The 16959-nt window shown below is 33.5% G+C and overlaps 1 protein-coding gene and 1 pseudogene across 1 annotated transcript; both read left to right on the forward strand.

Moving 5' to 3' along the window:
- Positions 1-376: 376 nt before the first annotated feature.
- Positions 377-2206, forward strand: LOC128169872 (olfactory receptor 51T1-like). The gene is made up of 3 exons (XM_052835915.1): positions 377-611; positions 779-1563; positions 2106-2206. The coding sequence occupies exons 2-3, from the start codon at positions 876-878 to the stop codon at positions 2204-2206; spliced, it is 789 nt and encodes a 262-aa protein (XP_052691875.1). The 5' UTR covers positions 377-611; positions 779-875.
- A 3055-nt stretch (positions 2207-5261) lies between these two features.
- LOC128169877 (uncharacterized) lies at positions 5262-9796 on the forward strand (annotated as a pseudogene).
- Positions 9797-16959: the final 7163 nt, after the last annotated feature.

The raw sequence follows: 16959 nt of genomic DNA on the forward strand, positions 1-16959 counted from the left end.
TCCATAACTTTCTAAGATATATGATTTGTATGAAAAAAATTTTGATACTGTAATTACAAAAAAATCGGACCAAGCAGCTTTAAAAACCACTGCAACGTTATGCATTATTAAAGCTGCGTTGTTGCATTATTTAAAGACGTAGAGAAATCAAAGTGTTTTTTTTTCTCTCTGTTTTCATTTTATTTCGGCAAAGTATAAACGACCCTTTATGTACTTTGTAGCGTATACGTTGACCTCATATTCAGTGTACTGGGACTTGCCTGATAACAGGATGTTATATAATGTAAGCTTTATATATATAAATATATATGTAAAGACTACACAGAGAAACTGTTAGGTTCTCTTCAACCATGTCACGTGACATATATGTTAACTTTAAACCGGATGGAGATAAAAATAATGCTTAAAAAAGATACTAACCCCACTATCATCACCCACAAGACTCCTCTCCCATTAGCAGTACGCAATCTAATGTCTGAGTATTAACTTTAAATTAATGCACTTCTCTATAAAGATTCTCATTGAGAATTAAATTGAATGGCAAGAAAATTTTGATGACGTTGGATCCTGGTCATACAAATCGAAGAAAATAGTTTTAGCATAGTTAATCAGTGAGTAGAATATTCATTTATTTTCTAACACTTTGTTTAAATACAGTTGATGTTCAGTGTGTATTTTTTTTTTTGGGTCGGACGTTAAAGAGATGAAATGTTATTTTGTTTACATTAGAATATACTTTGCGTTTATGATATCACTGTTTTTCAATATTAATTTACAGACAGCATAGGAACCTCATATACTGATACTAGCAGTATTGCAGGAAAAGTTTGATATTCATTTTCGTAAAACTGTGTATCAGGAAAAAACGCAGTACAATGGCGAATACGTATGTTGTTATTGCTGCATCCGTTTTGTTCTGCATTGGATTAATTGGAAATTCTATCACCGTCTGTTTTGTTGCTGTATCCAAACGGCTGCACACTCCAACATACGTCCTGATTGGATGCCTAGCAGTGTCTGACGTACTCGTCTCCGTGACGCGATATGTTCAGATATTTGAAAAATCTTTTTTTAAAGAATATACACAAATATATATATATTGGACATTTAGCTTTTTGTTTCTTCATTCGGCATTTTTCCATATGGTGTTAGTGTCATATGTACGTTTTGTTTTCATTACAAATCCTCTTCGCAGTTTGATACTGACTTGTAAAAAAATTCTGTGGATGTCTTTTGCCATTTGGATAAGCTCTATTGTCGTTTCCATCGGATACGGAACATTTAAAGTGCTAAAAATAATGAACATAAAATCTTTCAAAAGTGCAGATTTTGCTGAGGTTGGGTTTGGCTTGTATATTTGTGGATTGCCATTTATTATTGTAGTTTTCAATGTTCGAAAGCTGTATTATTTGTATAACCAAACAGCTTCTGTTCTATGGGCCAGAATAGCAAACTCAATGTCGTTGTTGTTTTGCATTATCATTGTGATTTATCTCCTTAGCACAATCTATCCTTTAATTTACACAATAAACTATGCATTGTTAAACAGTTCCTTTCTAGATAGTAGCTTAGACTTAGTTCATGATATGTTTTCTTTTTCGTTGCTTGTCAATACTTATGTGAATATACACAAATATATATATATTGGACATTTAGCTTTTTGTTTCTTCATTCGGCATTTTTCCATATGGTGTTAGTGTCATATGTACGTTTTGTTTTCATTACAAATCCTCTTCGCAGTTTGATACTGACTTGTAAAAAAATTCTGTGGATGTCTTTTGCCATTTGGATAAGCTCTATTGTCGTTTCCATCGGATACGGAACATTTAAAGTGCTAAAAATAATGAACATAAAATCTTTCAAAAGTGCAGATTTTGCTGAGGTTGGGTTTGGCTTGTATATTTGTGGATTGCCATTTATTATTGTAGTTTTCAATGTTCGAAAGCTGTATTATTTGTATAACCAAACAGCTTCTGTTCTATGGGCCAGAATAGCAAACTCAATGTCGTTGTTGTTTTGCATTATCATTGTGATTTATCTCCTTAGCACAATCTATCCTTTAATTTACACAATAAACTATGCATTGTTAAACAGTTCCTTTCTAGATAGTAGCTTAGACTTAGTTCATGATATGTTTTCTTTTTCGTTGCTTGTCAATACTTATGTGAATCCTTTGATATATTTCATGTTTTCACCCCCTATTTAAAGATTTTTTTTCATTTTATGATGGAAATCACAATGACCAGAGAGAAGTGACGTCAGATGGTTAAGGGAAAAAAAGTTCACCAATTTAAAATCTTTTTCGTTCTACAGAAAGTCGGTGATATTTTAAATTTTAATAATGGGATCTGCCGATTTTAAAGGCTAAGGTATGTAGCTCCATGTCTGCAAAGGTTTTTTATGAAGGACATAGACGCTACTTTTGTTTCTTGTTAAAAAGTTGCGATTTACAACGCACTCATATTTGCGCTAATTTTTGACTGATTAAGCTTATTTCCACACGAAAATTGCAACGTTTTAACCCGAATTTTAGCTCCAAGGTCATCTATTATCCATTTTTAGACTGCAAGCTACAGACCTACAGCTAGACATTTTACAGACTTAACAATATTGCACAATATATATTTTGTTATTCATAATTTATTTTACATTCATTTAAACTTAAGCTTGTGAAAGAGGAATAATGATGGAGTTTGATTGCGGTTTTTTAAAACCGCAATGTATTATTATGTGTAGTTGTAAGTAAAATCACATGTGTTTAAGGGTTTTTTGTTCTATGTCAGTTACGTTTTATTTGTCATTTTAACATTGTAAAGTTTATAAACGAATATCTTTTTTTTCTTATTTCGATAATGGTCAGCTATTGTTGTTACATGTATAACATTATATATCAGTGTTTGATAAACCCATTGTCATTTAGTTAACAGAGAACACAGAAAGACGAACATTTTTAAAACGAGGATATAAGTAATTTGCACTTAAACTTGTAAAATCGATTTTTGGTCTTATATGAAAAAAAAAATAATAAAAAAATACAACATCCTTAACTGGTTTCTAACCTGCAATCTTTGGATTTGCTTATCCATTACGCTGTCCGTTCGCTACTTTAACTAGTATGCGCTCGAAATTCTATAAACTATGGGCACTATTTGTGAAACTATACCGGACTGCAACTGACTTGTGTATACTGAGGTCTATAATAGAATTTATAGCACGGTCATGTGACATCAATCGACCAATCATATGCTTGGGAAAAATAAGATATTATATATATATATATATATATATATATATATATATATATATATATATATATATATATATATATATATATATATATAAATTTTAGGTTTTAATGTTAAATGTCTGACTTTTATTAATAATGCTACTTACATTGGATATAACTGTGAAGCTTGTTAATGTATCTTAATTTATATTTAATTCAACGTTTTTTAAATAACCTTGATCAGTACGTATTACTTTTATTTCTCTTTAATTACTGTGCTGTCAATAAAAAACATTTAGGTTTATTTTGTTTTCTTCTTAAGGTAACTCCATACTCGTTAAAATTCTCTGATGAAGTTGAAAACAGAAATAATTTCAATTTAATATACGTAAATTTCATCAATTATAACCAAACAAAAAAAAAATACACGTCATCACACCTTTTGAGATGTCAGATAAACATGAACTAAAGCATAATTTAGCATCAGAAAACCATACTTTTTTTTGCTAAAAGTGAAATATTTGTACACTTCTTTGGCATGGTAAAAGGACAAATCCTATTGATTTTTACGTCAATTGATTCAATACTTTTTAAATTATCGTAAAAAAGCGAAGTTAAAACATGAATTTTATGTACGACTTGACAAAAGACATTATTGGTAATCTTATGTTCGATTTATGTAAGTTTGGTTTTTTTTTGGTTACCTTTACTAGGTTAAAAACCTAAAAATATCAAATTGTTGATTTGAACTTCATACGGTAGCGATTTACTTACCTGCCAGTTCTCCCTATTGTTGTATTGTAAAGCTGAATGTGAACATGTTTGTATAAACCCTGTTGCTTTCAGGTAGTGCAATAAGTCCTGACTGATTTGTGCATTTGGAGAAACAGATAATTTGCATAAACAACAAAATATTCATCTAAAAATAAAAAGTAAATTACCGATCATATCAAACCTTACAGAAAGCGAACCCAAACCAAACCCTGGTCTGCTTTCTCTATCCGCTCAGGTTCTGCCTCTGGTCTGCTTTGGAGGACCCGGAGCTGACCTCAGGCTGACCCAGGGCGTACAGAGAAAGCAGACCCCGGTTTGAGAAGCAGACCCTCAAATTGCAATTGAAAAATGACCAAATGTCTGAATTATTTGAAGCAGATCACGACGAAAGCAAAACCGAGATCAGCTTTTCGGTTGTGCGTTGGTGATACACGTAAGTCTTGTCTGTTTGGTGCTGTAAAATTCCGTGTAAATCAATCAAAAATGAATTAAAATTAGTGCATGGGGTTGCATTGAGTGGAGTTTTCTGAATTTTACGTAGACAAATATTTTTTGTGTAAAATATTCATTCCATAATGCATCATTCCCAGAAAAATAAATAAAAATTGGTGCGGAGGATTGCAATGAAATATTATCACTGGATTTTTAAATTAATATTGTTGCGTAAATTATTTATTTCATGATGTATTATTCCAAGTATGAAATAAACATACAGTAAACCAATCTAAATAAATTATAAATTCTTCTGGGGACTGCATTAAGAGAATTCTCTGAAGGATACTTGAACAAATATCATTATGTGTAAAATATTCATATTTATTGCACCATTTCCAGTATAAATTAAATATATAGTAAATCAATCTTACCAGAAACTTCAGGGGAGTGCAATTAAAGAATTCGCTTGATTTAAAGTAAAATACTGTGTTCTCAGTATACAAATCTGTAAATCAATCGAAAAAACCGCATTTCGTGCAAATGACTGTCAATAAAGAAATATCGGAGTTTTAAACTAATTGAAATGCTCCCTTTTTTGTAAAATATTAGTACCACTTATAATTAAAATAATTCTGTAGGTTGATATTTTTGATTTCTTTTTTTTTAATTTGATGGTTCCTAATATAATGAATAAAGGTAGAAACATTATTAATAGCTTCGCGGTTTATAATGCGTAAACTGCCTTAACCCATTTTACAGATTCATACTAGTATAAAAGAATTTTATAAATGTACCTGTAGTTGTTAGTAATTGAAATATTTCAATTATGGAAGGTAAATCGTTATTAGAACCATTTCATGGTTTTGAATTGTACATTTTGTTTAGTTTTTTAGCTCTAAACTTTATCATTATCTGTTAATGCAAATATTTACGAAAACGGTTATTAAAATGTTTACATATAATAATAGTCAAGGTTAACATAATTGAAACTTTAATTAACATCATTTAAACTTTACTTACTTGATTCTGCTTGTAATGCGCTTTCCAACTAGCTAACAAAGTTATTTTATTACGATTTAACTAATCAGAGTTAAATCCATTTATTAAAGGGAAATCCTGCTTAGATTTCATCATATTAACATTTTATTTTATTATCAACTCGTAAATCTAGGCACGTATTTCACGACTATTATTCCCACAATAATCTGCCCCTCCTGGTATTAACCTAACCATCGGCCTTAAATATCGGGCTCTTAGCCAAACCCGTGACGTCATTTTGTACTTGCATTAGTCATCCTTCAAAAAATTCAAGAGGTAAGACGTGTTTTTGTTTCAGATTCTGTCAACCATTTTGTAATGTTTTGGTTATGCCGTCGTTTTGTGTAAATTATTTTGTTACGACGAATTCTTATTACAAATTCTTAATTCTCTCAAACCTTTCAATCGCCGATGACAATTTAAAGCTTGATTTTTTATGCTTCAAAATAAAACGCTGCACATGTAGCAATTGCTCGATCGTGCACGTGTTTTCAAAACATCCGACGATTCTTTGTTTTATCTTACAAATTTGTATGTGTTGATTTATTCTTTTTATTTTTAATGAGTAAACTATGCCAAAAGAGGAAGTCCTGTACCACGTGCAAAGCCGCGCAACCGGAAGCGGGTCGCAACAGACAGCTCTGGCTCTGATGGTCCCCAGCATAGTGCAATCTGGTTGATTTCTCCACCTCACCTAACCTAAATAGGAAAACCATGTCGACCCAAAAGCAACCACCAGCGCTGAACAGGGAGCAGTTGGACGAGGTGACACGGGCAATGATGGCCGCCATGTCTTGTAGGGCAGTTACCTCTCATCCCCAGAATGAGATGACGCAGGATGCATCCACAGAGTATCCAGGTACTGACATTCTACCTACACTAGCCATAAGTAACAATCAAAAGTCACTTGTGCAAATTTACCATAATGACCTTGGGCACAATGTTTCCAATAACCTTAAGCTAAAATAGCTAACGGCGAGTACGTAATGAATCTGATCCTAATGACGATACAAAATACTTCAGTATGCAAGGTGGCAACATTACCTAATCATCCAAATACAAACCAAAGGTTATTACAGATATTCAGGTATGGACTGATGCATTTCTGGTCTATGCCTCTATATATGTCCTATACACCCTGAGTGCAGTACAGCTTTATTAAAATATATGCATACTATCAGGCTAGGGGCTAGTCGTGCAAAAGCTCTCGACTGGAGAGATTATGACATATAATTCCGTTTGAAAAAAAAATGTAATCGAAATATGTCATTTGCTGTTGTTGACCAAGAGTTGTGGCTTTTATATATGTACAGCCCTCTGGCTGTTCAAGGGTCTGTGACACAAAACATCCCCCATAGATGTTATGAATTCAATTATAAAGGTCAAAGCACCAAAAGTGTATGTCAATACAAGCATGAGTGCATTTTGTGTTCTTTAAATCTTCCCTATATCAAATGCAGACGCGGTTCAGGTTCTGATTCAACTTACAGGCCAAACAGCGTTTCAACACCCCGGCGACCTCAGTTACCTAGAATGCAGTCAACCACGTCCACCTATGCTAGACCTGCCCTACCTCAGCGTCCCAGAGCCCCCCAAGCAACCCACCAATTTAGACTTTAGCAGCATTGCTCACTCTCCGGTTAATGTCATAAACTTAAGTAAATATCTCGCTCACTATCCAGATCAACTAGCTGCTTTTGAGTTTTTACAGGGATTTACATATGGGGTTAAGCTTGGTTACCAGGGTCCACGGGTTGCATCAGACGCTAAAAACCATTAAATATTTGTACTGTTTGCAGCGGGAAGCTATGCAGGCCGTCAGCAAGGAACTTATTTTGGGGAGGGTTGCGGGCCCCTTTGTGTTTTCACCACTTCCTAATCTAAGGTTGTCACCGGCATGGTACCTAAAAAAAGGCTCATTTCGACTCAATCACCATCTATCATACCCATATGGATCTAGTGTTAATGACTTTATTGACAAAACTTTATGTTCAATCAAATATTCCTCTTTTGATGAAGCCCTTTGTGTGTTAGCTAATCTTGGTCCCGGGGCACACATAGCTCGCCTTGATATTAAAAGTACCTTTAGATTGCTACCGATTCACAAGTCTGAATTTGAGTTGTTAGATTTTAAGATACAGGACATGATTTTTATTGACAAGTGTTTCCCATTTGGCTGCTCTGTTAGCTGTGTTAAGTTCGAGAAATTTTTAGAATGGGTATTTAGGGACAGATCAAGTTGTGACAACATAGTGTATTATTTGGTTGGTTTTTTACTAGCGGGAAAAGCTGGATCACAGGACTGTGCCTTTCTGATGGGTGTTTTTAGGGAATTTGTGCAGAGTTAGGAGTCCCATTAGCTGAAGACAAAACTCTTGGTCCCGCAGACTGTCTAGTGTATCTTGGCTTAGAAATTAACACAGCTAGTATGACTGTTAAGATCCCCTAGGTAAACTTTAGCAGTTAAAGTTCAAATTGTTGCATATTTTACAAAAACACAAAGTTACTTTACCAGAACTTCAAGAATTAACTAGGTTGCTGAACTTCTGTATTCGTGCTATCCCAGCTGGTAAAGCATCTGTTAGATGGTTGTATGATGCATCCTGTGGGCTGTCGCGTCCTTATCACAGGCGTAGGTTTACTGAAGAAATGAGAAGGGATATTGACACTTGGTTCATGTTTTTGGAAAATTCCAATGGAGTTACATCATATAGATTGGTCAATTGGTCAAATGATTTTGATCTCCAGTTAGTGTAGTTAATGCTGATTTAGGATACGGGGCGGTTTTTGGTCATCATTGGGCATACTTGGGTTGGCCGGACCTTTGGAAGGCATCAGATATCTTCTCGGACATAACATTTTTGGAGCTAGTTCCTATAACTATGGCTTTTGCAATTTGGGGCAGCAATCTGTCTGGTAAACGGCTAATAATTCTAACCGATAATGAAGCCTTAGTTTCAATTCTCGATTGTAATATCTCAAAGTCAAAAAGAGTTATGTATTTGCTTAGGCAATTAGTTTTGCAAAGTCTGATGCTTAATATTCAGTTCAAAGCTAAGCATATAGCAGGGATATACATTGTTAAAGCAGATTCTCTTTCCCGACAGCAATGGAATCGATTCAAGGCCAGTTTTCCAGGAGCAAACAACCAGCCATTAGCAATTCCTGCATCATTTCTGCACATGATTTACAGCTTAGATCCCAGGAGCTTCTGAGTTATGCTTTGTCAAACAATACATGCAAACTATATGATACTGCAGTAAATGCATTCCATTTGTTTTGTCGAGTCTATCTAAGTCGGACAGTTTGGCCTCCATTTCAGTCAGATTTAGACAAGTTTGTGTCATATCTATCACTGCGGAAATTTTCAGCCAACACAACTAAAACATATATTGCAGGTATTTCTTACCACTGTAAATTACATTGCTTCCCAGACAGGACCAATGGTTTTTTACTTAAAAAAGTTTTGCTGGGACTGAGCCGCAGCAATTCCCACCATGACACTAGAAAACCAATTACCTTGCAGATTTTAACCACCATGGTCCAGACCTTCCCAAGCAACTGCCACTCATATTATGAATCTACACTTTTTACAACTATATTTGTTACAGCATTCTTTGGGTTTTTTCAGAATGGGCGAGTTAGTACAAAACACAAAGCAGGATGTGGGATATGCTATCCAAGTGCTAAATGTGTCATATTCATCACTGGACAACACAATTAAAATTGTACTTCATCACTCAAAGACTGATCAGGCGGGTAGGTAGCTGCTATTCAACTTAAGTCTACACAAGATTGTTTGTCCTGTGTCCTGTATTAGGTTATATTTACAGTTGAGGCCGAAGTGTAGGGGGTCATTGTTTTGTCATATTTCAGAAAGTTCGGTGACTAGATACCAGGTAGTATCAGTTTTCAACGTTACTAGAGAAATTAGGTTTAGACACTAGGTTGTTCAAGACACATTCATTCCGTATTGGTGCAGCATCTAATGCTTGGGCGCCAGGAGCAAGTCAGCAGTATATTGCAATTGAGGGTAGATGGAAATCTTCTTGCTTGCTTAATTATTTAAGACAGTAGCACCTCTCATAAATGTTTAGGTATTGAAGATGACAACCTTCTCGCATGTTTTTATTTACATGTATGTAATTTTTTTAAGATCATACAAGAATCTGGATTGTTGGTTCATCCATCATTAAACATGCTTTTTGTCATGCAAGAAAGTCTTGCCGGGGCACTGATTTACAGCTAAATAGACACCATTGCAGGACAAGTTGGTTCGTTGTGACTTTGTATTTGTTGGCCTCCAATCGTCATGGCTGCTGAAAGAAATCCCACGCAATTCCAACAGTGGGCGGCATTCTGGCTTACCATTCGTGCTATGTCAACAATATTAATTGACAGTTATTTGCATTTGTATATTTATTATGGTCTAGGTGAGCAAGCAGTTGAGCATCTGTTCCCAGGGCTCAAGCTTTTGCTTTGCTTGTTTGTTAGGGATACCCTATAAGGCAAAAATTGATGCCTGGCTCACACATTTATAAGCAGCCATGACCAATCATCGCCAAATAAAACTTAAAATAAAATACTGTGTAGTTGTTTTTCATTGGGCGATTCCCCATACTTGTTTTGTTTTCTGTATTTCATCTTTGATAAATCGTATAAATATAACCAGAAAATGATGCCTTCTTCGTAATCACAGTTTTCTACTAAATTATTTAATGAATTTGTGATCCCCTTTAAGGAATTGTTATAGGGGGTGAAAATAAAAAAAAAAGGTCAATAATTACCTTTAGTCTGTTTATTGTGTTGTATTTTCAAATTCATACAAATAATTTTAGTTCAATTTTGAGAACAGTATTGTATATCTCATGTAAAAATTAACCTATACTAATATCTTTTGTGTTTCACTAGGTTTTACATAGTACTAGTACATGCATGCAATAATTTGTGATTTGAAGTTTTGCGGGGGTTTTTTGGCTTTTAATTTCAATAATATAAAATCCGCTTTTTCTACTCCAGAGAAAAAGAAGTCAACCTAACTAATATAAAAAAAATGACATAAGGTAATAACTAGAGTCGATGCTTGATCAAATAAATACATATACAAAGATGTATTTATTGCCTGACGTCATGACGTCAGGCATAGACGTCATGACGTCAGGCATATCACAGGTTTAAAAGTTACATTCTCCGAAACAGTGCAGACAATGGAATCAAGCAATATCATTTTTTACGAAAAAGATTAACCGATGCATGTTTAAGGTGTCAGCATTTACATTCACAATTGATGGAAACGTCATATTGCATGTAATATAACAACATCAAGCAAGAGTTTTCAAGTAAAAGGGATGCTCACCATGCAATGCACGTGTGCAATCCTGATTTAAAAATAGATCAGCACTCCACCATATTAGAACGGTGAAAAAGGGGGAGAGGGTCATCGCAACAAGTTGTGACATATTGCCTATTACGATTCAATGTAAAAAATAATTGGTGTTGGATTATCATTATTACAAGTGTTTTATCAGTCTGGATTAAAACAAATATATATTAATACAGCAAGAATATTTACTGGAGGAACTTACTAAATCACCAAAGCGGGTTGTGACCCGATTTTCGTTTAGTTGGGCGATCTCATTAATCTTGAAAAGGGATTATAACTCGCTGGTCTTACTAAATGTACATTACTACATTTAACAACGACTAATCAAGTGTGTTTAATAATTCGATAGATCTCTTCCAAAACACCCGATCCAAAGTATAATATACATGAATGTAGCTGTTACAAAACAAATGTCGAAAATTCATCTGACCCCCCCCCCCCCCATCCCCCCCCCTCTGGATCTCTGCCAATGGATGAGTTCATCAAGATCTCAGCCGTTGCGTGAATTGTAAAGCAGGACTTCGCACCATAATGTCTCATTCATAGTTTTTGCGCGCCGATTAGTGGACGAGTCCGTTGGGGTCATGCGAATACCACAGAGCACACCGTGCTCTGTAAATATCACAGGCACGTAGCATCGGGGGTTGGGATGGGGTTATGGGACTGCTTTCCCCCTCCCCACTTTTTTTGCAGCAGGCACTTTTCTTTACTTTTATATAATAAATTTAAATATCATGGATTTTTCCCCCCTTTCACTTTTGTAGGAGCATGTAATAAATGAAATTGCAAATAAGAAATTAAATTGAAGTTAAAGTTAGGTTTTTTTCATGAATTTGAGAATTCACCCTTTTTTAATTGCTTGTCAAGATGATTTTGATGAAGCTTCCCCACACACATTCAAAAACAAAACGTGTTTGTATACCCTTTCATTTTTTATATGGTAAATATAACAAATACAATTTTTTAAAAAAATCACTATTTAATCTCCAGCTTTCAAGCTGCATTTATATGTTATGTGTACATTCCTTTAAAAAAAATAATAAAACAATTGGATTTTTATGCGATACTTGTATATATGTACATGTTCTAGATCGAAAAAAGACTGACATTTCGTCTTAAATTTGCACGTTTCGTTTATAAATCTATGATCAGCAGCGAAAATTAAAATTCATCACTGATAAGATAGCCTAATTGATACATGCATGCTTCCATTAGTCAGGCAAGCTTTTTGGAAAGCTATTACTTGTTTAATTCTAAACAAATGTACGACTAAGTGATATAAGGTTGACATTTTTACGTTATCGATTTTTCCTATAATTATTATGTCCCATTGCGTCCAACAGTATACGTTATAAATTTGAATCGTGATGTTATCACAGAAAAAGGCACTTGAAAAATGTCAATATTTAAACATATCAATGTGAATAGGGCAAACATTTACTGACTGATTGGTCCTGAAGGATAAAGGAATGTACTTCGGGATATGATCAAAGTTTAACTCAGAATATAGTTGAAACGTGGTTATGTATAAAAGACCTAAAACAATGAAAAGAATCTAAAATGAATTCCTGGGCAGCGGTCTTTCATTTACATGGTTTTATGATAGTACATTCTTCTGAACAATTCTTCATTAAACGAGGCTATGTTTTGAAAACTACGGATCAAAGTGTTTTTGCTGTCCATACCCTGGAAATCAAGTATATTGTAGTCTATTGTAGGATGTGCATTGCATTGTGCCATGGATGTACTTTGTAACGCTTTTGACCTTTGCTTTCTTGACGGTACACTTGTCGATTCCGCAGTGGACACGCAAACCTTTCCAATACCATTACACAATGGGAACGTTTTGAAATCATAGCTGTAAGTATTATTCTCTTATTAAGACCTTAATCTTGGAACAAAACAAATGTAGATGATATTGAGATGGAGTTCAATTCACCTTATTATTTGAACTTGGCCTTATATTGTGTATCAAATTATATGTAGACCGTACCTCAAAGACTTTAATTTAAAGACTTAAATTTGACAGCACGGATAAGTTATACCGAGTTAGGATGAATGCCGATGAACTGGAATTCTTTACCTCTAGAAAAAAGACAATCAAGTACTAATAGTTTGTTTAGAGCGAATTTACTTGTACTTGTCCGCATGGCGAACGTTGTTAGAATGTATTCCATACTGGTCTTTATCAAATTGTGCTCTGTAAAGATACATTAAATTATGGTGTTTATAATAGGGTATTACTATATTCAGTTACAGATCCGCTCCTGAGTTTTCATGGGATGACGTAAATAAAATCGATGAAGGTCAACTGCATTTTCTTGGACCTTTCTGGTTTTTGGTCTTTTATGATCACCCCAATTTATAAATCAAGAAGGGATATTCATGATAGTCTTATAGTGATATAAAAAATAGAAGTATGTTCGCATTTTGAGTTTTGAATTAAATTTAAAATTTGGCCAAAATAAACCACAGAAGAGACAATGAAGACTAGGAAATGTTTGTATTTCATATATATGATATTCAGCGCTGCCAATATGAAATGATGAAGTAGTACATGAAAGGCGGTGGAGAATTTATGTAAATGGGCGAGCGATCGGAATAATTTGAAAAAAAATTTTTGGTTCTTCTTAAACTCATAAATATTCCTACTGTACAATCAAATTCAATCAGATGTAATTTTTCATCAAATATTGCACATTTTTATATGACTTAAATATCTTTTTATCCATTATGATATTTATCATAATCAGGTAATTTTCTGATGATTTGAAAATATTTCAAGGTCCAATGAGCCACCTTAATATAAACCCACTTGTTTTGCATAATGCCTTCATTTCAACCTTAGTAACCGGTTGAAACAATTGTAGTAAAATATTTCTCTAAATCTTTAGTAAAACAGTTTGTTTTTTGTATAAAACATTATTTCATAAACAACCATTCCCTGTATATCAATAAAATTAAATAACTCATAAATAAGTCATAATGTCCCTGAATGGTAAATGAAGCTATCACATTTCTTTATTGACTATTAACCATTACGTGTACATAAATCAAAATACATCTCACATTGCTAACATGTATGTGTTTGTCTTTATAAAGCAATGATTTTATTAATGAACATTCCATGTATATCAAAATTATTAGAGGTTTGCTTTAAAGGGGCATGGTTAGGATTTTTTTTCTTTTTTTTTAGTGTTTACAATACTTTAGAAATCTAAGATACACCGAAGTTTGAGAGTCAGCCGTAAAGTAAAATGCAAGATACAGAGCTAATAATTATTTGTTAAGTAAAAAAGGCGTGTGCCATTGTTGTTCCTCTAATTGCAAAACAAAACAAAAATATGAGCCGAGCTTTGTTAACATAACAAAGAACTGTGAGCTCTGTATCTTGCTTATATACGACAGTCAAATTTGAGACGACTACCAGGTTTCTTTAAACACCTTACTGAATCATTGTAAACAGTAAAAAAAAATAATAATATTAATTTTTAACCAAAAACGTGAAAATGGCCCATTCAAGTTTTGTTCAGAATTTTCTGAAATTGTTAGACTATTAAATATTCATTTTTAATTCATTATACAATTCATTGAAGACCAATCGAAATAGATTCGGGGAAATGCAATGAAAAAAAAAAATCAGAATTTCATTTTCAACAACACGTTTTTTAAGATGAAATATTTATTTCATGATATAACATTTACTGCTAATGAATAAAATATTTCAATTAAAATGCAGATAACTGCAATGAAAGGATTATCTGGATGTTAGAAAAAAATACTACACGAATTGAGTCTTAAATCTTACACTTGCCGTAGCATCCTGAAAATCAAAATCACTCTTTTATTTGAAGATAGTTATAAGTCATTTAATAAGTTTAATCGACCATGCAAGTTTCAATATGGCCCATTATTTGATGCAGTTTTTTTCACTTACAACTTCACAACTTTGAAAGCTTCTTTAAACGAAAGATTAGAAAGGTAAAGGTCTGCATACGGGCATACACACGATTTTAGATCAGAATTTTAGTCTTTTTTAATGTTTAAAATGTAATAAAATGGTTTACATGCACAATTTAAAAATTGTAATGCCCCCCCCCCCCCCCCCCCCCACGGATTAAGATTTTGAAAATTTTTGGAAACTTTAAATTTCCCTAGTGGTTTTTTTTTTTGGATGAGTCTGCCCCCCCCCCCCCCTACTTTAAAAAACGATGCTACGTGCCTGTCTAAGACCTTTTAATATTATATTATATATTATATTATATTTTACTTTGTTAGATTTATTCAATTGTTAAAAAAAATATTCTTATAGTCGATAAGATTTTAAAGTATACGTGTATCAATTAATCATCATTACAAAATCATTACAAAATAACGATGTGTTTAAAAAATTCGAGGCTGTATGTGTGTATGAACCAGAAGAAATCTATATATCAGTGATGCTTTTTTTCATAATCAGAGTTTTCAACAAGATACATGTAATTCAAAGAATATGTGACCCCGCTTCAAGAAAAAAGAAGTCTAGAAAACTGGAAAAGCCTATCTGTAACCTTTCATTTTTAATAAGTTCACTACAATACATTTATATGCAACATGTAATCTGTTTATTATGCGTCTATTTTTCATTAACTTGTACATAGACATTTTCAATTTAGGTTTAGGATTGATTTTTTAAACCAGAAATCAAAATTAAGTCGATGTACCATCCCTTATTTATCAACATATTATTATGTTTGAGCTAATGTAGTCAATGCAAAGCTATGACATTATTGTTTTCGTACTGTTTATTATAATTAAGGTTTTCCGTTTCCAGCGAAAGACCTTGTTGTTTTCAAACTGTTTATTCTTTTTCACCCAAATTTTGTGCACGCGATTTCTCGAAAACTATCCAACTGATCTCAACGTTTTCTTTCACCACAGATGATTAGACATGATCTTATTCTTTTATGTTTTTGAAATTTTTGACGTCATCACTTCCGGTACCGATTTATCGGTGATTTTGTAATTTTTCACAACTCATTTTGTGCACACAAAACTTGAAAACAATTAGAAATATGATTACGAACTTTTCAGGATAAATTGACCATAGTTTAAAGTTGAGCCTATTGTATTTGTTTAACGCCAGTGGCGCCATTTCTTGGAGCTCACCAATGCCCTAAAAAAGATGGGTTCGTATTTTGAATCAAAACTGTCATACGTTTTGATCTGTATCTTTTTATCAGTTGATATTTTGTTAAGACATATATAACAAAAGTGGTAGAGTATAATAAGTTCTTTCCAACGAAATCAAAAAAGGGGCTGACCCCATTAATTAGGGGCCAAGAGATTCGTAAAGGTTATTACAAATAACTTAAAAACGATCAAGATTTTTAAAAGCATTATAGAAGCAAAGTCTTTGATCGTAACAATATGTGTTTGAAAAACTCATTGCCACAGTCATTTTGACGTAATTAGGGATTTTTAGGGACAAAGTCCTGAACTTTTGACGCAATATATCCAGAGAAGGAGACATATTTTGTTAAGCATTGTAGTAGAGAAAATGTCTGCATTGATGATTCTTATCGATTCCACCAATCGAAACACCAATGTCTGTCCCGATTAAGAATCTACAGGACTGGCCCCAAAAATATTCAATCATTTTTATTTCAAAATTGAACAACATTTTAGATAGATGTAAAAACAAAAAAAATTAGTATTTGCGAGACCTTTCGTATGAAATCAGCAATAAGGGGCTGGTCCTTTGTCTAGGGACCAAGAAACTCGTAAAGTCGATTACAAATAACTTAAAACCGATCAAGATTTTGTAATACATTATAGAAGCAAAGTGGTTGATCATAACAATATCCGTGTGAAAAAAAATTGCCTTGCCCATTGATGACGTATTTAGGGATTTTTTTTCATTATCTGAAAGTGAAAAGGGGGGGGGGGGGTAATTCTGAAATTGTATCGGTATTTCATCGTATCATTTCAACAAAATCAGACGGAAGACCTACTTGTTACTCGTAACGAGATAATATCTAGTTATTATTTTTTTCCCACACATTTTTTGCACGCGATTTCTCGGAAACTATCCAACCGGTTTCAACCATGTTTTCACAGATGA

The sequence above is a fragment of the Crassostrea angulata genome, unplaced genomic scaffold, assembly GCF_025612915.1.
Source record: "Crassostrea angulata isolate pt1a10 unplaced genomic scaffold, ASM2561291v2 HiC_scaffold_243, whole genome shotgun sequence".
NCBI classification, from domain to species: domain Eukaryota; kingdom Metazoa; phylum Mollusca; class Bivalvia; order Ostreida; family Ostreidae; genus Magallana; species Magallana angulata.